Here is a 27164-nt window from a genome sequence, read left to right on the forward strand (position 1 = left end):
TCAATTCAGTTTAGAGAACGAAAACCAACAAGCAGAGCTCCCTGTTGTTACCAATCTGCTCCTTTCAAAATAATCTGGCTGTTCTATTGCTTTGCAATGCAACAAAAATAGAGACAAAAGTAATTCACTCTGGTGACTCACAAAATAGCCATGTGATCCTGAAAACAAAAGGTCTTTCACCTCCTACAGTACACTCTGAGGTTTATGTGGTGTGCATTGTTTGAATGCACTTACTGAATAGGATGTGAAATGTTTCCTCATCCTTCTCCTTCTGAAAAAAGCTTATTATTAAAAATGGAGTAACAAACATAAGATCAGACAGCAAACACTTACGCCACATTTTACAAATATAGGTAATATTGCATTACCAGCATTGAAGGCTTTATTTCAGTGTTTTACTCTGACTACATAAACAATAGTGCTTTTCTGTTAGAGCGTTAAAGACGCAGATTGCAATACAATGCAATTTCCACTGATACAAAATCTTTTGAGAATGTCTTTGAACCTTTCATGTCATGTTACAAAACAAACAAATTTAATGTGTGTTTTCCGAACAATAGCCAAAAATTTCATCAGCTCCTGCCATTCAAGAATTTAAGAAACAAAAAATGAACAGTAATTCTCAAATTGTTGTGTGATACAGTTGATCTAAATACTGCTTCAGCTGAGCAGCAGAATCATACCGTCTCAAAGCAGACCTTTAATCAAATGGCATATGAAAAGCCACTGACCAAACATTCTAAACTGAACGTTGAGACTGGCAATAAATTTGACATGGATTGTTGTGAGATGGCCGATGCTGGCATCTTCTCTTCAACAGTCGCCAGGTTCAAAGCACACTCATGGTTGAGTAATTCTTTCATTTTACATTTGTCAAGTGGTTAACCACATATGCAGTTTATGCAAATAACCTTCTGTGCTGGTTGAGGCCAGGTAGCTCCTGTGGTGGGCCTTTAATTAAGTGTTCCTTTGGGATATCACTTTAACACCTCTGATTGCTAGCATCCAATTTTTCAATTAATTCATGTTACCAAGCTAGCATTTTTTACCCATCCTTAAATGCATCTAAACAATGTTCAGGTTGGTTTCCTGAGCTATTTCAAATGACAGATTTGAGTCAACTAGCAACTAACAATCTACTGGAAGAACTCAGTGATCCAGAAGTTGAGAAGTGGTGTTAGTGGTGGGGTGGGGGGATAAATTACTAACATTTCAGGTTGAAACTCTGCATCAGCTGGTAGTTGATAAATACATTAATTTATAAATAAGAAATGGAACAAGAATATACCATATTGTCCCTCAAATCTTCTCTCCCAAGCAAAAACATAATTGATCTCTTCACGTGAACTTCACTTTCCTCTCCTTAATCCAAACAATGCTTGATTTGATGCTATCCAAAACTCCACCTAATCCTTGAATACCGCAGATGACTCAGCATCCACAGTTCTCTGGGGAAGAGGATTTCAAGAATCTATACCCAACAGTGAGAAAAGAAAATCCCTGTCATCTCAGTCTTGAGTGTGCATATCCTGAAACTATGCTCATGAGTTCTGTATTCTCCTATATGGGGCAGGGGAAGGGGGAAAGCAGCCACACAGCAACCACTGCCAACGTCCTCCTCAGAATCTTGTGCACTTCAATAATATCACCTCTTAATCCACTAAATCCCATGCAGATGGGTTTAATTAATCCTATTAAGATGAATTTTTCATCCCAGTAATTAATGTAGTGACCCTTTTCTGCACTGCTTCTGAAGCAAATATATTCTTAAATAAGGAGACCAAAACTCCAGTACTTCACATGTAGTCTCAACAAAGCTATGCAGATGTACGCGTATTCTTTCATACTCCATTATTCTTTCAGTAAGAGCCAACATGCCAAATTATTTGCTTCACCTGCATATTAACTCTGTGCATAAGAAAACAGGACAGGTGTATGTCCCTCAAGTCAGCCTACCATTTTATATGGATGGGTCAGAAGTAGGTCCCTCAAAGTCCTTCTGCCATTCTACATGATCATGGCTTCATCTTGTCTTCTATGCGAGTTCAGTCCTCAATTCACCAATCTTTCAAAAGCATACCTTTCTCCTCTTCAAATACCCTCAGTGATCCAGCTTCCAAAACCCTCCAGGGCACAAAATTCAGGCAATTTACTACCTATGAGTAGTAGTTCCAATACACCTCAGATTGAAATGACTAGCCTCTAGTTTTGTAACTGTCTCTTCGTTTGACATTCTTCCACTGGTAGAAATCTCTCAATATCTATTGTCTTTCTCCTTAAGGAATTTGTATTTCATTAAAAGCAGACAACTCCCACTCCTCCCCCCCATTCTTCTAAACTCCAAATAATATAGATCTTGTTTCTTTTTCCTCTCATCCCAGCAATTAGCCTAGTGAATCTCCTCTGGACTGTCTTCAATAACAGTATTACAGTATTTATTTTGTTTAATAAGGGCATCAAAAATTGTGTACAGTACTCCAGTATCATGTTGAGTTGTAAGAATATGCCCCTATTTCTAAATTCCAACCCCTTGCAATACAGGGCAATACATCATTTGCCTTAATAACAACTTGCTGCACCTGACATTTTTCTGATTCACACATCTAGATCCCTCAATACTTTATTCATCTGTAATCTCCATGTATGTATCGTTCGTTATCTTTTGATTTCTCTTAACACAATGCATGATCTCACATTTTCCTATATTAAACTCCAATTGCTAAGATATTGATCACTCACTCAAACTATCTATAGTACATCCAGTTGCAGATTACAAAACATGCCCTTCCATCCATGTCCAGCAAACTTGGACACTTTTCACTCTGCCAACTCTTCCATCCAGGTCTCTGAAATAAGTCATATATCACTGAGGACCAAGAACTGATCGTTGAGATATTCCACGAGTTACAAATTTCCAGGTGAAAAAGACCTGTTTATTCCAGCTCTCTATTTTCTATAGAATAATTCGTCTTCAGTCTATCCTGACCCACTTCCCCTAACACCATCAGCAGTTTGTCTTGTGTACCAACTGTATGTGTGGCACCTTGTCAAACACCTTCTGAAAATCCAAATACTTACAGAACTCACAAATGTATCATATGATCTACCTTTTATAAGGAAATTGAGCATTTTCCAAAAGAGATATTTAGCTGTCTGGCCTGTTGCTTTCAAGCCTCTCTCTCTTGCTACATTTTGTTTCCAATCCATTAATATCTTTCCAGGAGATATGGAACTACTTATTCTCATCTATTTACTGAGTATATATATTATTATAGTGATAATCCCAAGTTCTTGCCTCCCTTGTTCCTGCTATTTTTAATTTGCTCCAATTGTGAAGACAGATACAAACTGTTTGCATTCTCCTTTCGATAATTTCCCTGTCTCATCTTCAATGGAACCAACATTTACTTCTGTTATTCTTTTCTTCTTGATATATTTAAAGCTCTTATAGTCCATTGCTTGGTTAGTTGACTCTCAGCCTTTTTCTCTTTTGATCAATTTTTTGGCCATATATCTCTAAAGTTTCCCTAATTCTTCACAACAAAAGACTTCTTTTTATCCTAACACCAACATTAACTTCTTTATCAGTTATGCTTGGACCCTCTTTTTCCCTAGAGTCTGTATTCCACAATGTTAAGTATTTTACTATCATAAGGGATGGAGGGAGATCCAATTTTAATAAATGACTACAAGGTTCGAGTACTTTTAGACTCTTTAAACCCCAGGAACTACAAGAAGTCTACCAGTAGTCATGTGCAACATTTCATCTTAAACACTCCCCACAGAACAGTTGCAGGAGATACTTGTACTGACTGGCTGTGACAGAATCAAAGTTGAGTTAAAGATAATCTGATTAGTGTTTTGGATCTCATTCAGCTTTTGTTTAATTTTCCTGATAAAAAGATGCCCTGCTATATCTTTTAATGCTGTTTCCTTTCAAATCAGCATGCAAGATTGTATGCAGAAAAGCTACAGATATTAAAAGAAAAAAAATTGAACAATATTTTATTTTCTTTGTCTCATTGCAACAGTTCTCATCAAAAGTGAGCCAACAATTTAAGATTAAACTCACACTCTTCACATCTTCAATAACCAAAAACAGCAGCAGAAACTGCCAGGCATCTACCAGCAGTTGAATGGAGGGAAGGGAAAACTTTCTAGCTTCAACATTCTTGCAGAACAGCTCCACGAGACATTCAAATTGGTTAGTTAGATACAAATTTGGCAAAACATTATTCTAATAAAGTTAGATGCATTGAGTTTAAAAAACTAAGGAGATTCATTTGGAAAATGAATTGATTTTAGAAAGTAAAGCGTGCTTGCAAATCATGCTCTGCATTATTACCGTTCCCTTTATCCATTATGGCAGCACCATCATTCCCCAAATCACTTTGTTTTGTAGAACCACAGAAAATGGTCATTATCATCATCATGTGTCTATCTCTCTCTCTCTCTCTCTCTCTCTCTCACACACACACACACACACACGGCAGCATTTTACTTTATACAGTTTTCTAAAAGTAAATTTGAAATATTTCTTCTATGGTTGCATTCTTGAACACTTTTCAATGTGATAAAGTTTGATTTTAAAAACAGAATTATTTCTAAGGTACTGTGATATACAACTTGTTTTCGTTCATGACAGATTTTTCTGCCAAAAAACTCGTAAAATATCTTAGTTTTAACATATTTAACATGGGGTATTTTACCCTGCAAGTAACCAATGTAGTGTGTTAATTAAAGAAGCAGACACTTCACATACTGTAATCTCTCTTTTTTAAACATACTATCTTCTTTCTATGTGCTTCTTAGCTAGATATGTACACCTTCTAAACCAGAATATTTAAACTTGAAAATACACAACACTTGAAAATTCCGCTGCTTGTGAAATAATTGTTCCATTCTCTACTGTTTCTTTGGAACATCTTGCAGAGTAGGAAGTCTGACAGAAATAATTAGAAAAAAAAGTTACTTTAAATTCTAAAATTATTTACCCCAATACAGTCTTACATTTCATTTCTGTACAGGTTTCATACAGTTTCCAGAGTGGAGTAAGACATCTGCAGAGTGCACATGATGATATTAGGCATTGACCCCATGAATAATCTCTCACAATCCAAAGCATTATAAAACAGTCTTAGCAGCACCTGTGAATAAATCAGGAGTGAATTCAGAAAGCTAAATCCATGTGAGTCTGCCGAGAAGCATCTAGATTCTCCCTCAACAGCTGCTGTTCTTGAACTCCCCGTTCTCGGTTATTGACAGCTTGGTGGGGTTGGTCGGAGAGATCCCATTGCGAGTTTGCATGCTGTAACGTTCCTTGACCTGTGTTAGAGCATTCATCAGCCGAGAGTTGGCAGAATCCAGGGTGATGATTCGTTTCTCCTGAGAGAAAAGTGAAAGCAAGTCAAGCACTGGGAGCTGGGAATAAGCTGAATTTCTCTGGCAGCAGTGAGCTTGGGTGATTTTTAATAGTATAAATATTATACAAATAATATCCATACCATTCATTGAGATTATCAGCAAAGAAAAGACACAACACAGATAAAGGAGAAAGGAAGTGGACAAAGACCTGAAGAAAATCCTATGATCCAACTCCCTCCAAAGTACAGACTATTGCAATGGTTGAGGCATTTTTTCTTCCATTGTTTTTCTTTATTACAAGACGCAATGCAGACCCCAGCATAAGCACCATCTACTGTAAAGGCATTGGCTTTGTCACCTACAGATGTTTCACATATCACCTCCATAACATCCACATTTTGCAGAATTCTCAAATACAACAAAGGTGAGCACTTTTCTTATGCTCTGAATTCACCCGGCTGTATTAACAGAGGTTTTTACTTGCATTGGAACATGTTGAAGAACTGAATTTTCACTTCTGGGACCAGTTGAACTTATACAGAAGGTGTTATGATTTCACAAGCATTTTGATGACTGGGTGGCAGGGAAAGTGAGATGATGCAAATTTCGAAGGCAGTAAGTGAAGATGAGTAGAATGAAGCGACAGTTGTAAAAGAACAAAAGTGATGCTCTCACTGAGGAGTGTAAATTGCATGCTATTAGTTTGATATTTCATCTCCATTATACAGTATGTGCTCCTTTCACTTCCTAGAGGAAAACAAATGTTCTTGGATGGTATCACTATGTCAAATGATGAACATCTCTATATTTTTTAGAAAAGAGTCACAGTTTCAGATAATTCATCAAAATATCTGGCATTCCAATAAAATTATGCATTTGACAGAACATCAACTTGTAAACTTGAAGCTTCATTATTCACCTCTTTAGGTATTGAATGCTGATGAGCTATTTGATCAAGGAAAATGAGAGCTAATTATTTCCAGCATCTCTCACTGGATAGCCACTGGGAGCTAGTGCAATGGCTGATTATAACATCCACAAACCAAGGGACAAAGGAGGAATATGGTGTTTTAACTTCACTCTGGTTGAGATCAACCAAGAACCAACTCAAAGTTTGAAACCTAGAGCCTTCTGTTGATAATCTTTTATAATAAAATTTGATGCTTTGTTGAACCCATTGTGAACTTGAACATTCTCTTGGAAATTAGGAGGATTCCTGGCTGGTGTAGTTGCCCAATACATTTCATTATCTGTTAATAATTTATATAGGCTATAAGGATTCTGGCTTTTGGTGCCTAATCCTTTGTTGACTGATCTCACCCATGGCCCATTTCCCATGGCTATTAAGAGAGTCTACTTGAAAGAATTATCCTTGGCATTCATGATCTCCCACCATTGAACTGCGTGGCAATCACCTTTCAAGCTCTGCATGTCAAATGGCCATTTGACCAAAGAGTTATCAATGCCAAGGGTATCTGTAGATGGAGGGAAAACAAGTAAAAGAGAATGGAAAATTTGGATGTGTTTCTTTTCAGATCCTTTGTGTGTTCACCATAGTTGTATGGAGTTACACCATGTTTGGTAGTCATGAGTGAACCACATACTTGCATTGTGATGCTTCATTTACATCTTTGAAATTTCTCGGATCTTGCCATTGCTCTTTTTCAAAAAAGAATATATGGGGTTGATATATGCAGTGAGGAAAATAATATACACAGGCAGAACGTGCAATGACAAGTCCATACAATGGTAGCTGGAGAAGGAAAGGACCAGTGGGGTTTTCTCATCTCTCTGAACTTCTTTGCTAGAAAACAGAATCTTACTTGCCTGTTATGCTCATCCCATCCTCACAATTGACCTGTAATCAATACAGTGAACATGTCATGGGCAATATTTGGCAAGTGTAGCTACTTTCTGAAGAAACAGCAGCTTTGCGATGATTACACAAATGAGGGAATAAAGCACATTATTACACACAAGGCGATCAAACAATCGATGATGTTAGCCAAAGGTCATGTCAAGGTAGATATTAATTATTCAAAAAATTAAAGCAGGATGGATGTGGAAGTGTTTCAATGTTGATCAAATTACCTTCCAGCCAGTGACCTCACCAAAAGAGACATGCCAGTTCTCAGCTGGGCCACTGGGAAGAACACTTATTGGCATGGTGAGCAACTGGAAGAGATTTTGGGAGAAAAAAAAAATTTGTGGAAGAGCAGAGAACAAAAGAAAAATATAAGATAGAATGATAAGAGAAATTAGAGGGACCAGGGAATAATTATGTTAGTGCTGTGGTTAGCACAATAATTTATGGTGCCAGTGACCCAGGTTCGATTTGCACCAATGTATGTAGGGAGCCTACATGTCCTCCCTGTGGAACGTGTGGGGTTCCTCCAGATGCTCCGGTTTTCTCCCGCAGTCCAAAGACATACTGGTTGGTAGGTTAGTTAGTCATTGTAAATTGTCCTGTGCTTAGACGAGGGTTAAATTGGGGGTTGCTGGGTGGCGTGGCTTGAAGGACAGGAAGGACCTATTTCACACTGTATATCAATAAAAATACATAAATAAGGGCTGAAAGTGACGAGAGCGAAGAGAAGACAGAAGCAGAAACAGATAGCTTAAGTGAGCGGGCAAATGGAGTTTAATGTGGGTAAGTTTAAGGTTATTAGTAACTTCAGTAAGAGAAGTCAAAAGACAGATTACTAGCTAAAGGTGGAGAAGATGAAAGTGAGTGAAGTACACAGGGATCTAGTGAATCACAAAAAGCTATTGGACAGATTCAATAATAATTAAGGCGGCAGGTGATATTTTGTCCTTCAGTGTAAAGGGGTTGGAATTTAAGAACAGTGAGGTTGTATTGCAACTGTACAGTGTTGGTGAGGCATCATCTAGAATACTGCCACAGTTTTGTTCCCCTAACCTGAAAAAGGATATAGAAATATTGGAGACAATATGAAGATGATTCACAAGGCTAATTACTGGGATGAGGGGGTTGTACCACCAAGAAAAACTCAATAATTATGTCTGTATTCCTTGGAGTTTATAACAATAAAGGATGACCTGACTCAAACATATAATATGATGATCTTAAGGAGGCTTGACAGAGCAGATATTGGGACATTTCCACTAGCGGGAGAGTCTTGAATTAGGGCATATAGCTACAAGATAAAAGGTTGTTCATTAGAACTGAGGTTCACAGAAATTCCTTCTTTCAGATGGTGGTGAATTTCTGCAATTCTTTGCCCTGGTGGGTGGCAGAATTTGAATCATCAAATTTAAATTGAGAGTGGGTAAATATTTGATAGATCAAGGTATTGATGCAATGGAGAAATGATACAGACGAGGAGTGAAGGCTACATAGATCAACCCTGATCATTTTAAATGACGGAACACACTTAAAGGGCCTGATTGCCCACTCTCCTATTTTCTAGTATTCTCTCTTACATTTGTCATCCTTAAGTGCAACATTCCATACTTGGCTAGATTAAACTCCGTCTGCTATTTCTTCATCCACATTTCCTAATGATTGATATTTTTTGTGTCCTTGGACAACCTTCCTCACAATCCACAATTCCATCAATCTCTGAGTCCTCTACAAACAGCCCACCTACATTTTACTCCAAATCATTTATATCACAAATAACAGAGTTCCCAGCACTGATCCCTTCAGAACACCACTGGTCATAGACCTTCAGTCAGAATAACACCCTTTATCACTACCCACTGATTTCTGTGGTCAACCCAATTTTGAATCTAATGTACCAAGTCACCATGAATCCCATAAGCCATTATCTTCTTGATCTCACTGCTTGTCAAAAGCTTTACTAAAGTCCACTGCCCTAACCTCCTCATAAAACTTAATCGTTTGTAAGATACGACCATCCTTGCACAAAGCCATGTTGACGGTCCCCATTAAGACTGTATCTTTCCAAATGCAAGTAAAACCTATCTCCTAAGAATTTTCTCCAATAAATCTCCTATCATAATCTGCCTACATATCTGTTCTATCTCCTGCTGAATACTGGGAGAGCGGTAGTATGATTCTTCAAGATGATTACTCCTTTCTTATTCCTGAACCCTATCCATGTTGCCTCACTGGATGAGCCCTCCCACGTACCTTTAACTACCACTGGCAATCTCCCTGATCAGTACTGCAACTTCCCCACCTCTGATACATCCATTTACATCTCATCTGAATCAAATTTGGATCATGTGCTGGCAATCCTGCCTTTCTCTCAGCCAAGTCTCTATAATAGATACAACATTGTAGTTCCATGCATTAATCCTGGCTCTGCCTTGCATTAATACAAATACAATTAAGCCCCATCAGCCCCATAGTTCATAAACCTGGCTCTGCCTGTCCTTCCTATCAGACTTACTTGACTTAACCTCTAAACTCCACTACAGACCTATGGTTCTGGCTCCCAAATCCCTTTCACACTTGTTTAACCCATCCTGGGTAGCATTTGCAAACCCCCTTGTAAGGATATTGTTGTCCCACCTGCTCTGAAAAAGAGACCAATGTTCCATATAGCTAAAGTCCTCTCCCCTGCAGCAATTCCTTAACCATGCATTTAATTGGACTACTGTCCTCGTTCTTGCCTTGCTATCACGGAATATCATTCAAGGCTAACCATTAATCAATAATGTGGAAATTTCAATTGCTCAGACCAATTTCCAATGAAGAAAAAGTTTGTGAATGTCACAAAATATTCCTTCCTTTGTTTTCATCCACAGTTCAACACATGCAAAATATTTCAGTAATTACTTGATTTACTTAATGAATATTTCACTGAACAGTTAAATAATCAATGAAAAGGAAGTTCTCAGTTTAATTTGGATTTGTTGCTATGTTACCATTTTCCTATTCTTTTTGTTTTGTAGATGGTGCTGATGTCCCTGGATTATAGTTATCTTTTGTTCTTTCCACAGCATGAATATGAAACTTGTTGTTGAAAAAATTGAAACATGTAACAAATGAGCAATAATGTTGGCCTTCGCCAATGATATCCAATTCTCAAAACAATGAAAAAATACATTAAAAACACGTATGAAGATCAATTTTATCACGATACTGACTAAAAATCAACTTGCACAAGCTTAATACTGAACACTTCTTATTCAAATGAGAATCCATTCAAAAATGAGACTAATAAATCACAAAAATTTTGCAATGAAGTAACACTAGATCAAATTAAGAAAGTTATAAATAATACTCCTAAATGCCTTAAAGAAAAGTGACTATATGATGAAGATGACTAGACAGATAGCAGTAATAATCAGTGCCAGCTTCTGCAAGTGCTTGGAAAAGAATCTCACAGTAATTTATGAGGGGTGTGAAGGACTGACATTGATCCAGGTTACAACTCCATTCTTTCTTCCTAGTAACAGAGGCTGAAAGAGACACTTCATTAACTCAGTGTCATACCTGACTTTGAGATGAGCATCCACCCACATATCTGTGCCATCAGTAACTTGGGATATTATACCAGCTGAAGGAACTGAATTTACATGTTTTCTGTAAATAACTCAAGATAAATTTATCCCCAATTGTACTTTGTTTCTTCCTGTAGTTAGCTTCTGCTGACTTCACAGCAGCAACTCCCAGCAGCTTCCAACCTTGTGTGGTTATCATGGGCTTCATTATAATTCTCAATTAAGCACTTTTCTGTTCTGCGTAATTAACATAATCTCACCCCTAGGATTCTCTCTGCACTACATAGCATTACCCCTCACATGGTAGTATTTTTATTCCTTAATCATTAACTTTCAGGAACAAATGTTCTACATTCCCTTTGGACTTTTCATAATTCCCACAACTGATAAAAAATAAGTACATTCTGCAGACATTGTAAATCAAAAAGAAATGTGATAATTGCAATGTTCACAATAAAAAGCATTTGACTGAACACTGAAGTATACTCACTTGGGCTTCAATAATCTTCTGTTTTGCATCAATTACTGCCTGCATTTCTGAGTGATCTTTCCTCAGTTCTTCTTCCACCGCCATGAGTCTACAAACCGGAGAAGATAAGCAATGTGTTATAATAGTTAGAAGTGCACATAAGACACCAAGAGCAGTTTATGTTTCACTAGGGATGACATCTGAATCTCTTTCAGTCCAAGTTTATCTTTTTTTTAAATTTACCCTTAAACATTTTCAGTTATGCAGCTAACCCAGATCCAGCAACCAAACACCATTCATCAGTTCTTATTCCTGCTGCTCTGATCTGGCAGTTGGAGGGGTGCCCAGCATTGATTTGTTGCTCTAATTCCTTCTCCCTGTACTGTAATGGTTCAGACTTCATATCTAGCATAGTTGAATTTTGGAACTTAGTTTCAACATTTAATAGAAGCCTAAACTGATAGGCTAGCTCATGAAACATTTGGAATTCACATTTGTACACCATGTTGTATGCAGTTGTGTTAATTCCCATTAGTCACAAGACAATTTAATAGTAAATGAACACTGCAGAATGAGTACTTGATGTCCTTAGTCTTCAGTTTATTGCTTATGCTCTATGGGCTGTATAGTTTAGGTGGTTTGGCGTAGCCTAGAATCAGAATCAGGTTTAATATCACCAGCGTATGTCAAAGGGCCTGTTTCCCTGCTGTACTTTTCTGTGACTCTGTGATCAATAATGCAGCCAGTTTCTAACTTTCAAGGTACTGACATCAATGGGCTACAGTTTTGCACTCACAATGCAAAATAGTTCTTACACTAAACAGAAATGTTTCACAACCTACCATTTAGCAACAATCAGCCTAAACATGTAGTGATAAAGCAGTAATTATTACTAAATTAATTGGTCAGTCTGGTGTATACCTTAGATCTAGTGATGCTCACACAACTTGCATTTATGTTATGTCTTTAAGTGTAGAACAAATGACCCAAGACAGTCCATATGACAGTATTTCAGAGAAAGGGGGCTGACAGCAGAAAATATGTTACCAATTATGATGTCCTTGTGTGGATTGAATACAAGATGGATGGGTTATGCAGAAGAGACCAGATTCAGAAAGTTTTGCAGGACTTGAAGAGCATGGATTGCCTACAACAGGAAAGGTTGCTAAGATTTGGAGGGAGGCAACAAAAAAAAACATTTTAAGACCCTGTAGATATGGGATTGGAATGATTAAGGGGTACTTTCTTGTGGTTTTGGAGAACAATGCATTAATTAGTTACCATGTTGGTTCAAACCTGGTTGTTACTTAAGTCTTAAAATTTATGGCATCAGGACATTTCACACAACCACGGATATCTATAATAGTTCTGATGCTATTTCCGGTTTATATTCCTTGAAGCCTCCTGGGGCCATGAGTTTGAGAAGACGCAGGAACATACCCATGCGGTTTTGAAAGCTCTCATTGTCATGAAATATATCCAGGTTGCATTTAAGAATTTCATAATCTTTTCCTCACTATGACCATACAAAATAAAATCTGGTAATCTAATAAGAATGGCCTTTCCTCTTATGGCTATGACAGTATAGTAATTAAAGTCTCAGACTGTTGACATAGAAACACATTTTTAAATGTGAAAAATGTAAACATAGAAACCTGGTTGCAAGGTGGAGATGACTGGGAATTAAATATCCAAGGGTATCAGGTAAAATGAAAAGATAGGCAGGAAGGCAGAGGAGATGGGGTGGTGCTCCTGATTAGAGATGAGAACAGGGCAATTGTGAGAGACGATATAAGATCTACGGAGCAGAATGTTGAGTCCATCTGGGTAAAGATTAAGAATAGTAAAATAAAAAAATCACTGGTAGGTGTTGTCGATAGGCCACCTAATAAAAATATTGCAGTGGCAATGGCAATTAACCAAGAAATTACTGAGGCTTGTAAGAATGGAATGGCAGTTGTCATGGGGGATTTTAACTTCTACATAGATTGGGTGAATCAGGTTGCTCAAGGAAGTCTTGAGGAGGACTTCATAGAACGCACCCGTGATGGCTTTCTCGAGCAGCATGTTAGTGAACCTACAGGGAAAATACTATCTTAGATCTAGTCCTGTGCAATGAGACAGGTAAGATTAACAATCTTGTAGTCAGTGATCTTCTTGGAAAGAGTAATCATAGTATGATTGAATTTCGCTTTCAGATGGAGGATTAAGTAGTTAGATCTAAAACTGGTGTATTATGCTTGAACAAGGGAGACTACAACAGGATGAGGGAGGAGTTGGCTAATGTGGATTGGGAGCACAGGCTATTTAGTAGAATAGTTGAGGAAGAGTGGAATACTTTCAAAGAGTTTTTTCACAGTGCTCAACAAAAGTATATTCCAGTCAAAAGTAAGGACAGTTAAGTGTGGGGAGAGCTAATCTTGGATAACTAAGGAAATAAAAGATAGTATCAAATTAAAAGCTCATGTGTACAAAGTTGCAAAGAGTAGTGGGAGACTGGAGGATTGGGAAAACTTTAAAAAGTAACAGAGAACAGCTAAACAAGAAATAAGGAAAGGGAAGATGAGTATGAAAGTAAATTAGTACAAAATATAAAAATAGATAGCAAAAGTTTTTATAAATATATAAAGCAGAAGAGGGTGGCTAAAGTCAACGTAGGTCCCTTGGAAGACAGGAAGGGGAAATTGATATTCAGTGATAAGGAAATGGCTGAGGCATTGAACGACTATTTTGTGTCGGTCTTCATGGTGGAGGACATGTCTAATATGCTAAAGAAGGATGTTATGGACGAAATGGGAGGTGAGGACCTTGAGAAAATCACTGTCACTAAAGAGATAGTGATGAGCAAAATAGAGGGCCTGAAGGTAGATAAGTCCCCCGGTCCTGATGGGATGTATCCCAGGGTGCTGAAGGAATTGGCGGAGGTTATAGTAGATGCGTTGGTAATCATTTATCAAAACTCTCTAGAATCTGGGCAGGTCCTGGCAGATTGGAAGACAGCAAATGTGACGCCTCTTTTTAAAAAAGGATGTAGGCAAAAGACAGGCAACTATAGGTCAGTTAGCTTAACATCTGTAGTCAGGAAAATGCTTGAAGCTGTCATGAAGGAAGAAATAGCGAAACATTTAGAAAGCAGCGGTTCCATTAGACAGACGCAGCATGGATTCAGGAAGGGCAGGTCCTGTTTGACAAACGTACTGGAGTTCTTTGAGGACATAATGTGTGCAGTGGATAGAGGGGAACAGGTGAATGTCGTATACTTCGATTTCCAGAAGGTGTTCAATAAGGTGCTACACAAGAGACTTATAAATAAGATATGGATGCATGGAGTCGGAGGAAGTGTATCAGCAAGGATAGTAGATTGGTTAACCGATAGAAGGCAGAGTGTTGGTATAAATGGATGTTTCTCCGGTTGGCAGTCAGTGGTGAGTGGGGTGCCACAGAGGTTGGTGCTGGGCCCACAGCTGTTTACCATTTACACTGATGATTTGGAAGAGGGGACTCAGTGTAGTGTAGCAAAATTTGCTGATGACACTAAACTGAGTGGAAAAGCAAATTGTACAAAGGATGTGGAGAGACTAAGGTTAAGTGAGTGGGCCAAGGTCTGGCAGATAGAATACAATGTTGATAAACGTGAGATCAGCCACTTTGGAAGGAATAATAGAAGAGCAGATTATTATTTAAATGGTGAAAGATTGCAGCATGCTATTGTGTAGAGGGACTTGGAAGTGCTTGTTCATGAATCGCAAAAAGTTAGCTTGCAAGTATGACAGGTTATTAAGAATGAATGTTGGCCTTCACTGCTAGAGGGATTGAATTCAAGAGCAGGGAGGTCATGCTGCAACTATACAGGGTACTGGTGAGGCTACACCTGGAGAACTGTGTGCAGTTCTGGTCTCCATACTTGAAGAAGGATATACTGGCTTTGGAGGCAGTGCAAAGGAGGTTCACCAGGTTGATTCCATGCATGACGGGGTTAATCTATGAGGAAAGATTGAGTTGCCTTGGACTATGCTCTCTGGAGTTCAGAAGAATGAGAGGGGAGCTTATAGAAACATACAAAATTTTGAAAGGGATAGATAAGATAGAAGTAGGAAAATTGTTCCCATTGGTAGGTGAGATAGGAACTCGGGGACATTGCCTCAAGATTCAGGGGAGACGATTTAGGCGGAGATGAGGAGAAACTGCTTTTCCCAGAGAGAAAGATAGAAACACAGGAAATCTACAGCAAAATACAGGCCCTTCAGCCCTCAAATTTGTCCCTACCTTAGAAATTTCTAGGCTTGCCTATAGCCCTCTATTTTTCTATGCTCCATGTACCTATCCAAAAGTCTCTTGAAGGACCCTATTTTATCCGCCTCCACCACCATTGCTGGCAACCCATTCCATGCACTCACCACTCTCTGAGTAAAAAACTTACACCTGACATCTTGTCTGCATCTACTCCCCAGCACCTTAAACCTGTGTCCTCTTGTGGCAACCATTTCAGCCCTGGGAAAAAGCCTCTGACTATCCACACGATCAATGCCTCTCATCATCTTGTACACCTCTATCAGGTCACCTGTCATCCTCCTTCACTCCAAGGAGAAAAGGCCGAGTTCATTCAACCTTCTCATAAGGCATGCTCCCCAATCCAGGCAACATCCTTGTAGATCTCCTCTGCACCCTTTCTATTGCTTCCACATCTTTCCTGTAATGAGGTGACCAGAACTGAGCACAGTACTCCAAGTGGGGTCTGACCAGTGTCCTATACAGCTGCAACATTATTTCTCAGCTCCTAAATTCAATTCCAGGATTGATGAAGGCCAATACACTATACGCCTTCTTAACCACAGAGTCAACCTGCGCAGCTGCTTTGAGCGTCCTATGGACTCAGACCCCAAGATCCCTCTGATCCTCCACACTGCCAAGAGTCTTATATTCTGCCATCATATTTGACCTACCAAAATGAATCACTTCACACTGATCTGGGTTGAACTCCATCTGCCACTTCTCAGCCCAGTTTTGTATCCAATCAATGTCCCGCTGTTACTTCTGACAGCCCTCCACACTATCAACACCTCCAACCTTTGTGTCATCAGCAAACTTACTAACCCATCCCTCCACTTCCTCATCCAAGTCATTTATAAAAATCACAGAGAGTAGGGGCCCCAGAACAGATCCCTGAGGCACCTCACTGGTGACCGACCTCCATGCAGAACATTACCTGACTACAACCACTCTTGCCTTCTGTGGACAAGCCAGTTCTCGATCCACAAAGCAATGTCCCCTTGGATCCCATGCCTCCTTACTTTCTCAATAAGCCTTGCATGGGGTACCTTATCAAATACCTTGCTGAAATCCATATACACTACATCTACTGCTCTTCCTTCATCAATGTGTTTAGTCATATCCTCAAAAAATTCAATCAGGTTCGTAAGGCACGACCTGCCCTTGACAAAGCCATGCTGACTATTCCTAATCATATTATACCTTTCAAAATGTTCATAAATCCTGCTTCTCAGGATCTTTTCCATCAACTTACCAACCACTGAAGTAAGACTCACTGTTCTATAATTTCCTGGGCTATCTCTACTCCCTTTCTTGAATAAGGGAACAACATCCGCAACATTCCAATCCTTCAGAACTTCTCCCATCCCCATTGATGATGCAAAGATCATTGCCAGAGGCTCAGCAATCTCCTCCCTCGCCTCCCACAGTAGCCTGGGGTACAGCTCATCCGGTCGTGGCAACTTATCCAACTTGATGCTTTCCAAAAGCTCCAGCACATCCTCTTTCTTAATATCTACATGCTTAAGCTTAATCACTAAGATCCTTTTCCATAGTGAATACTGAAGTATTCATTAGTACCTTTGCTATTTCCTCTGGTTCCATACACACTTTCCCACTGTAACAGTTGATAGGTCCTATTCTTTCACATCTTATCTTCTTGCTCTTCACATACTTGTAGAATACCTTGGGGGTTTTCCTTAATCCTGCCTGCCAAGGCCTTCTCATGGCCCCTTCTGGCTCTCCTAATCTCCTTTATAAGCTCCTTCCTGTTAGCCTTATAATCTTCTAGATCTCTAACATTACCTAGCGCTCTGAACCTTTTGTAAGCTTTTCTTTTCTTCTTGACTAGATTTATTACAGCCTTTGTACACCACAGTTCCAGTACCCTACCATAACCTCCCTGTCTCACTGGAAAACACCTATGTAGAACTCCACACAAATATCCCCTGCACATTTGCCACATTTCTTCCGTACTTTTCCCTGAGAAAATCTGTTCCCAATTTAAGCCTCCAATTTCCTGCCTGATAGCCTCATAATTCCCCTTACTCCAATTCAAAGCTTTTCTAACTTGTTTGTTCCTATCTCTTTCCAATGCTATTGCAAAGGAGACAGAATTATGATCACTGTCTCCAAAATGCTCTCCCACTGAGAGATCTGACACCTGACCAGGTTCATTTCCTAATACCAAATCAAGTACAGTCTCTCCTCTTGTAGGCTTATCTACATATTGTGTCAAGAAACCTTCCTGAACACACCTAACAAATTCCACCCCATCTGAACACCTTGCTCTAGGGGGATACCAATCGATATTTGGGAAATTAAAATCTCCCATCATGACAACTCTGTTATTATTACACCCTTCCAGGATCTGTTTCCCTATCTGTTCCTCAATGTCCCTGTTACTACTGGGCGACCTATAAAAAACACCCAGTAAAGTTACTGACCCCTTCCTGTTCCTAACCTCCACCCACAGAGACTCCGTAGACCAGGGGTTGGCAACGTTTACCACTGAAAGAGCCAATATGGACCCATTTCCCACAGAAAAGAAAACACTGGGAGCCACAAAACCCGTTTGACATTTAAAATGAAATAACACTGCATACAGCGGTTTGTTTTTTTGCCTTTATGCTATGTATAAACAAACTATAATGTGTTGCATTTATGAAATTGATGAACTCCTGCAGAGAAAACGAAATTACATTTCTGCATGCAACAAAAACATTTTGAACTCCGAAAAAAAGACGTTGGGTTGAAGATTACTCCATAGTTAGCCTACCTTGGATTGAAGATTTAAAAGAAAGCGCGCACTGGCGGGTGTCAGGCATTGGCAGTGGTGATGTATATTAATAGCGATAAAAAACACGTTGTAGCGGTGTGCTACACGCAGCGCTAAAATAAAGACACTGCAGTCAAAGGTAACTTTATTCGAACTAAACAGCCTTGCTTTAAAGCCTCCCTCAACCCGTCCCCGTGGGCGCGGATGCTCCAAAAGACACATACTCACAAACCCCCGTAGGCTATCTCCCTTAGTCGGAACGGTGGCTAATTGTGAGCTGGTTCGGATGTGCCAGGAAATGGGGTCTCCACAACGTTTTTAGATTGTACAAGATCACCATAATCTTCAAATTTCGAATTACATTTCAAAAACTAACAAACCACGGGGAGCCGCAGCACAGAGATGAAAGAGTCGCATGCGGCTCCGGAGCCGCGGGTTGCCGACCCCTGCCGTAGACAATCCCTCCACCTTTTCTGCAGCTGTGACACTATCTCTGATCAACAGTGCCACGCCCCCACCTCTTTTGCCTCCTTCCCTGTCTTTTCTGAAACATCTAAAACCCGGCACTTGAAGTGCCTGTCCCTGAGCCATCCAAGTCTCTGTAATGGCCACCACATCGTAGCTCCAAGTACTGATCCATGCTCTACGCTCATCCGCTTTGTTCACAATACTCCTCACATTAAAATAGACACATCTCAAACTGTCCGTCTGAGCATGTCCCCTCTCTATCACCTGCCTGTCCTCCCTCACACACTGTCTCCAAGCTTTCTGTATTTGTGAGCCAACCACCTCTTTCCCATTCTCTTCAGTTCGGTTCCCACCCAACAATTCTAGTTTAAACTCTCCCCAGTAGCCTTAGTAAACCTTCCTGCCAGGATATTGGTCCCCCTGGGATTCAAGCGCAACCCGTCCTTTTTGTACAGGTCACACCTGCCCCAAAAGAGGTCCCAATGATCCAGAAATCTGAATCCCTGCCCCCGCTCCAATCCCTCAGTCACGCATTTATCCTCCACCTCATTCTTTTCCTGTACTCACTGTCGTGTGACCACCTGCCTGTAACTGCTTTCTATCACCTCCTTGTTCTCCCTGACCAGGCGAAGGTCATCGAGCTGCAACTCCAGTTCCCTAACTCGGTCCCTTAGGAACTGTAGCTTGACACACTAGGAGCAGATATGGCTGTCTGCGAGGCTGGGAAACTCCAGGACCTCCCACACCAGACACCGATCACAGAAAACTGGCCTCACACACATACTACTTCCTTTCTACAAATAACACAGGTAAACCTACCTCGCCTCGTTACCACCTAAGCCCATTGAGCCAAAGCCCTATCACTCTGCCACCTCTCACTCCGCTACCTGCTGGATATGGCGGTCTTCTTTTTGAACTTTTCCCGCTCTACTGGCTGACGTCATGCACCTGCACAGTCTTGCCTATCTTTTACCCCGAGTAGTAAAACTGCCTTCGCTCCGGAAATCCTCAGCCATTCACTCGCAGCTTTCTTGCTTCAAATCCACTGCGTGGTGAATCTGTGAAATTCTCTGCCCAAGGAAGCAGTTGAGGCTTTCTCACTAAATATATTTAATAAACAGTTAAATAGGTTTTTACATAGTAAGGGAATTAAGGGTTATGGGGAAAAGGCAGGGAGATGGAGTTGAGTTTACAGACAGATCAGCCATGATCTTATTGAATGGCGGGGCAGGCTCGATGGGCCGGATGGCCTACTCCTGCTCCTATTTCTTATGTTTTATGTTATGTTCTTAAAATCCATGGTGGCAGTTAAATACTTAAATCAAATGTTACTGATCTTAAGAAAATTTGGCTTATACTTTCTGGAGTTTAGGAGAATGAGAGGTGATCTCATTCTTACAAGGCCTGACAGTGTAGATATAGAGATGGTGCTTCACTTGCTGATGTGTCTAAAACTAGAGTAATAGTTGAAACTTAGGGAGATGGGTCTTCAGGACTAACATGATTACAAAAATATTCCACCCAGAAAAAAATGAATCTGGAATTTTCTACCCTCTGTTGGGCTCAGTAGTTTATCATATTCAAAGTAGAAATATTTTTTTCAGAAAAAACAGATTTTGATATTAAGGAAATCAAAGGTATCAGGTTATTGCTGAGATTTATTCCTGCTGTTTCTTGTATACTTATGAGCACTTATATATAACAGTGATTGGTGAGTTTTCCCAAAGTTAGTAGCAATCCAAGGATATGGCTCACAAATGTAACCAATTCTGATATGGTTTAAACAGATTCCAATTTCACTTGCGGCAATATTCACCTGAAAATGGTGAGAAAGCTTAATGAATGGATCTCTCAGAATGAAATTATGCTAATCAAACACAAGCACTGACGGTCCTCATAACTGAACTCCTAAACTTTCAGACAATTTGCTTATTGTTAATATTTTGTTGGTAGTTGTTGTGCTCTTGTTAAAACATAACAATCTTGTTATGTATACTGTAGTCGCACACCACAGAAATAGGTCCTCCAACCCACCAAGTCTGTGGCATCAAGTAAGTTCCCATCTGCACTAATCCTACTTTATTCTCTCCATATTTCCATGAACTTCCTGAGATTTTTTATCACTCAACCACAAGGGAGGGGCAACCTAGTGTGGCCAATTAGCTGACCAACCTGCAAGTCTTTGGGATATGGAGGAAACTGGAGCAGTCACAAGGAGAATGTACAAATGCCACACACAGCACCCAAGGCCAGGATTGAGTCTTTGCCTCTAATTTTGCGAGGCAGCACCTCTAGCTATCCTACTGTGCTTCTCTATGAAAAGAAGTGGGATGTTTATTGTTTACACAATATTCCCTTTTGATCTGGCACCTTAAGTTACAGCAGATCAAAATAGGAGATAGGGAACTAAGTGTTTTAAATATGCTTTAGAGATTTTGTTCAACATAACATTATGTTTGATGTAGATATTGTTGCCCTGTGCTATGTCCGATGTAAATACTCACTACTCCCACAAGCTGCAGTGTAGCTGACCTGCTGATGATTGTTTTCATCTGGCTGTCCTTCTCCTCCTGCTGCCGACGCAGTCTCTCCTCACTGTCCTCCAACCTGGATTTGTACTCAAGCAAGAGCTTCTGCATCTGCTGCTCCTGGGCAAGCAGGCGCCGCTCATATTCCTCTAGCCTCCGACTCGATACCTTCAACCGATCCTTCAGCTTCGCGATCTCCTGCTCATACTGGAAGAGAAATCAGGTGGTGTTACACAACCAACCAGAAAGCACCAAAGATGTAGCTTGCTTGCAGGTCAACAAAGATGAAACTGTATGAATGGTCTAGTCCACTGTAAAGCAACGATATTTAACAATTGCACAAAGTAATCCCGACACAGTCAACAGAAATGCAGTAGGATTTGGCAGAAATAAAGAGGATGACCTCGTCCCTATACACAGTGTAAAAGCGGCTGTTTCTCTCTGGAGAATCTCCTTGTCTCTACTGCATATTCTATATTGGCAGCAAAGCCAAGATGAGACAATTTTTTTACATACCAAAAAAGACTTCATTCATGAGCCTTCTGATCAGCTATGGAAACCTATCTTAAAAGCAGCTGGGCATGGAATGATCAGAATGTTAAAAAATATGTCTTTTTGTTCCCCTGGGTGGGATGGTCATTTCTGGTTTATGTTCTCAAATAGGCAATTTTCCTGCTGTAGTCTCCACAGAGACTTCATGAGACCCATGTCGGGCTGATTTGAACCTCAGACACTACTGAAGATCACATTGTTTTCACCCACAGAATTTTAGAATCATAATCAAAATCAGGTTTATTGTCACTGACATTAGTCATGAAATTTGTTGTTTTGTGGCAGCAGTACAGTGAAGGCATACTAAATTAAAACAAATCACAATTAAAATAAATAGCGCAAAAGAGGAATAGCGAGATGTTGTGAATGGATTATGGACTGTTCAGAAATCTGTTGGCAGAAGGGAAGAAGCTGTTCCTAAAATGTTAACTATGGATCTTCAAGCTCCCTGATGAGGAGGCACTGTCCCTGTCTCCGACGGTGAGGATAATTAATGGTGGCTGTCACCTGCTTGAGACACCAGCTTTTGAAGATGTCCTCAATGGTGGGGTGCTGCTCACTACTTATCTCTGCTTTTAAAGAACCAGGGATAGTGGTAGGGAAATATTTATGGTGAGGATAAGACCAAAACTGCTAGTAGGTTCAGAATTAAGTTTTGATTCAGAATTTGAATGATAATATTTTGAAGATCCAGCCTAAAGATAGTTATAATGATTTATTTTACTTATAGAGATGGTTTTAGTGGTCTAAGTGATGCAAGGGGTTTAAATACTATTAGTTTTTTTTCCAAAAATACTTTATTCAGGAATATTACAAAATAAAGTTATTTACATAGAAAAAAACATTCATTAAATCTGAATCCTAATACAATAAATAAAGTTATTTACAATAAATTAGGCGTTGGCTCTGTTCCTATTCAAATTAAAGATGTTTACAATAAACCATTCATTGACTCTCAACCTTTAGGTAAGGATTAAAGACTTATTATACAATAAAATAAAAAATATTAACAATAAACATCCAGGCATTGACTCTTATTCCTTTACCAAAGTTCCTTTACCGTCTATACATTTCCAGCCACTCCTGGGGCACCATGTTAACTCATCTATCCACACCGGTGATGAGAGGTATTCTCCTCCCCACCTGACTCCTCTCACTCCCGCGGGTGATGAACCTTAAACAGTTGTCCTTCCCCAACGGGCCTTCCTGGTGGCTGCACCAAGTTTGAGCGCATCCCTCAGCACGTATTCCTGCAGACGAGAATGTGCCAGCTGGCAGCATTCAGCCACGGACATCTCCATGTGCTGGTAGTCCATCAAGTCTTGGGCCGACCAAAGAGCGTCTTTCACCAAGTTGATGATCTGCCAGCAGCACCGGATGTTTGTTTCCGTGTGCGTCTCCGGGAACAGCCCGTAAATCAGGGAGTCCTTAGTTACGCAGCTGCTGGGCATGAATCTTGACACCATCCCTTCCATCCTCCTCCACACCTTTCTCACGAACCCACAATGTGCAAAGAGGTGAGTCACTGACTCCGCCTCATTGCAGTCCTCCCATGGGCAGCAGGGAGTGGAGATGATGTTCCGGGCATATAGGAAAGATCTGATTGGGAGGGCCCCTTTCACTGCCAGCCAGGCGAGGTCTTGGTGCCTGTTAGTGAAGTCTGGCGATGAGGCAATTTGCTAGATGTACTGGACGGTCTGCTCGGGAAACCACCCCAATGAGTCCATCTTGTCCTTCTCCTGCAGCGCCTGCAGGACATTACGTGCCGACCACTGTCCAATAGCTGTCCTAGTGATGGTGACATTGGGAGCAATGATAGCAAGGTGGCAATGCTGTGACAGCAGATATATGAGTGAATAAGGTTGTAGTAGAATATCCCACCTCTTCTGTGAAGTTTTAACAAAAGAATTTTTGGCTTTTAGTGGTTATTGTGAGCATAATGAAAAACATCATCCCAATGCGGATATTAGAATGGATGCAAGAAGTGGATGAAAGAAGTTCAACAAATATTCCACTACAGTCTGTCATTCCACGAAATGTTGTGTTGATGTAGGTTGATAAGATAGCTATGGAAAGTTTGAATGTGTAATATGTAATACTTTCTTTATCTCTGAGAGGTCTCAGCCATCATGAGACATCCAGTGGTGTACTACCAAGAGTACTGGAAGATAAGGCACTGAGTGAGAATGACAGTAAGAATGGAGCTGATAGAAAAGTGGTTGGCTGATATCAGTCTGGATTAAAGAGGAAATTGTTAAGCTATTAGAACTGAATAGGATAGTATGCAAAGCGGAAATATATTAATGTGTTAGTAGCCAGAGAGATGCCAGCTAAATCTACAGGTAAAAGGCACATAGTCAACATTAACAAGAGGCATATGGCTTTGATAAATAACTGTTGAGTCAGACAAAGAACTGGAACCAGAACCTCAACTATATTAAGGTTCTAATTCTAGTATCTTTTGTAGTTAGTAAACAAGACTATGTACTTTGTGGATAGATGGGATACTGAAAGCTGCAATTCCTGCTTGGAGTTATTAAATAACAATTAGGTCTAATGTATTGAAAACTTTGGCTGAAATTCTCACATGAAAATAAGATCACCTTAACTAATGAATGGCAAAAAGAGTTTCTTTATGGCAACCCCTGGCAGCAATCAGGATATTGCTATTTTAAATAATTTTTTTGGCAAAAGCCTTTGACTTGGTTTAACACAAACTAATTAGCAAGAGAGTATGCCCGTTAGGGGTCTGCAAGGATTTTATAGGGTTAGTTTTAGATCTTTATTCCATATGTTCCACTCTTTTTCCCAAAGGAAGGACTGATAAAGAGTGCTCCCACTTTAATCAAAATGGAATTAAGCAGGATAATCGGCTTTCAACCATTTTATTTAATTCCATAATGGACATTTTATTGCCTGTTACAGCAAAATGGGAATGGTTTTTATCTCAATGGTTTTGACATGTCATGTGCAGCACTTGCTTTTGCTCATAATGGTGCATTAATTAGCAACAGGATATTCTAAAGGCATGACTATATACCTTAAAAATTGTGGAAACGGTTTGCAGTAGGACAAGTTTAGAGTCAATGATGGTCCAAAAAGTGAGTTTTATTAGAACAATAGCAAGAAATGGAAGATGAAACATGAGAGCATTATTTTATTTTTCACATCAACCTTCCTGTGTGAACAACAAGCTTTTGGAGACCTGTTCCTGGGGACTTACAACTGGCCATTTTTTGATATCCCAAGGACATGGCCTAGAAGACGAGCAGGTATTCGGAGTTCCAAGGCTTTGCAACCCTAGGGACGAGCTGATTCTATGCCCTAGCCACTGACTAAAGCATCGCGTGAGAAATCAGGATATCAGATCGGCTGTCGGGGGCTCTGTACTTGGTGAATCACGCAGAGTCTCCCTTTCTCTTGTTGGTGGGGGCGAGTTTCTCAAGTCAGAGAACTCAGGGAAAAAGAAGTAACACAGTAGAGTTTTACACTGTAATCAGCAAGTTGTTGTCTCCTCTCTCGCTATGAAAGTGGAGAATGTGCCTGTGGTATGTCAGATTGTCTGGTGAACAATTAGTTTTTGTTGTATTGGAGATCATGGCCTTTCTTAGGGGCTTTAATATTGTTTGCTTGGCTGGTGGAGGGTGCTGATACTTTTTTTGCTGAAGTGGGGGACTTTGGGGTTCTAACGTTTTTACTGACATTCTTTGGAGCACTCTTCTGATTTTGTGGATGTTTGCAAAGAACAAAAATTTTAGGTTGTATATTGTATACATTCTCTGATAGTAAAAGGAACTTTAGAACTATTGAACAAAAGTCTGTGATGTTTGGGGCAAAGGGGATTGTTCTAGAAATTCTAAAATTGAAAATCCTAATAGCCAGAACTATTATAAGAATATTGAAAAAATTGACTAAAGCTACTCATAAACTTTGTTTAAGTTTACAGGGACTGATTTATTAGATTAGATAGAACTTGGGATTCAAGTTCAAATTCAGAGAGTGTTTAAGTTGGGGAACCTCAGAGTAATGTCATTATTTCGAGGAACTTAACTGACAGACAGAGGGTTTGTGTACTGGGTGTGTTTGCCTCAGCAAGAGGTTGGGGTAAACTATTTTAAAGAAGATATTAACTCCAATGATTGGATTAAAGATTTCAGTCCTTTCACCAAGTCAAATGTTATTAAATGTATTTTAACTAAATCTGATACATGCCCCAAGAAATATAGTCCTGCTGCTGCATCATGGATAAGACTGTAGAAATTTGGGGGCGCGGGGTACAAACCTTTCCAGATGCTACCCTGCAATAAAAAAGCCCTGGTTATAGGTACAACTAAAGTTTAGATATGTTGGTCTATTCATTTTAAAAGCCCTTGGTTTGTTGATGCAGTTGGACAAAGATGGACGTGACAATATTTTTAAGAGGGGAAATGCCAGTGCTATCATTGACATCAGAACAGTGACTCCTTAGGTAAAGCTTTCAGTGAGAATTAAAAGAGGTTATTGCCTGGCCTGCTCAGTTCCTCCAGTGTTGCTGTCCTTTTTAAATGTATTTTTTATGATCTCAAGATCCTGCTGGTCATTAAGAACTTAAAGTACTACAGGTCTACCCCTTCAACAAGCTGCTCATGGGCAAAGCAACTGAAGGAGCTACTCTTAGTACGGACTGTGTTGCTGCCTGCGGAAGAGAGGCATTGAAGCAGTGGGTGAATGAAGGCAGGGTGCGGTCCCTCAGTGAATGATCACCTTAGGCGCTTTTCTTGTGGCCATAAGACCCCGTTGGACATTGTTGATGTGGAATACTACAAGTTTGATTCACTGATTTATTGGCATGGCGGGGGGGGGGGGGGGCTGCATGGCTTAGGTCGTAGTGAGGACCAGGCCTTGATGTGTGATGTCGCCTATTTGCTGTTGCCCAGGAGAAAGGTGCCAGAGTCGGTGTGGCACGATGGCTGTCCAAGCTGGAGTCAATGTGGCCCCCACTGGTTGTTCAGCAGAAGACAACCCGTATTGTGTGCGATTACAGATTGCCCCAATATTCATGGTCTCAGGAGCTTGGACTTTTTTTTGTGTGACTGCATTTTACTGATATCATATATGTGCTTGCCATTTTATATGTGCTTTATGTGCCTTGTTCTGTGTGTGACTGTTTTGAACCTTGGCTCTGGCGTACTGCTGTTCCATTTGGCTGTATCTATGGAGTTCATGTATGGTTGAATGACAATTAAACTTGAACATAAGACATGATTAAGGAGTGATACTCTGGAGTTTGTTAGCTTTTTATGGTTTTGTCAAGGGCACA

The 27164-nt window shown here is 40.0% G+C and overlaps 1 protein-coding gene across 7 annotated transcripts in view; it reads right to left on the reverse strand.

The window, feature by feature from the left end:
* Positions 1 to 1144: 1144 nt before the first annotated feature.
* rasal2 (RAS protein activator like 2) overlaps positions 1145 to 27164 on the reverse strand; it is a 448324-nt gene continuing 422304 nt past the window's right edge. For all 7 annotated transcript variants that reach the window (XM_059984861.1, XM_059984864.1, XM_059984862.1 and 4 more), the window contains 3 exons: positions 21318 to 21520; positions 11291 to 11378; positions 1145 to 5385 (listed from right to left, as the gene is read on the reverse strand). In XM_059984861.1, the coding sequence (XP_059840844.1) occupies positions 5221 to 5385; positions 11291 to 11378; positions 21318 to 21520 (456 nt within the window). In that variant the 3' untranslated portion in view covers positions 1145 to 5220. The remainder of the gene's footprint in view (positions 5386 to 11290; positions 11379 to 21317; positions 21521 to 27164) is intronic.

Source organism: Hypanus sabinus, chromosome 11 (genome assembly GCF_030144855.1).
Source record: "Hypanus sabinus isolate sHypSab1 chromosome 11, sHypSab1.hap1, whole genome shotgun sequence".
NCBI classification, from domain to species: domain Eukaryota; kingdom Metazoa; phylum Chordata; class Chondrichthyes; order Myliobatiformes; family Dasyatidae; genus Hypanus; species Hypanus sabinus.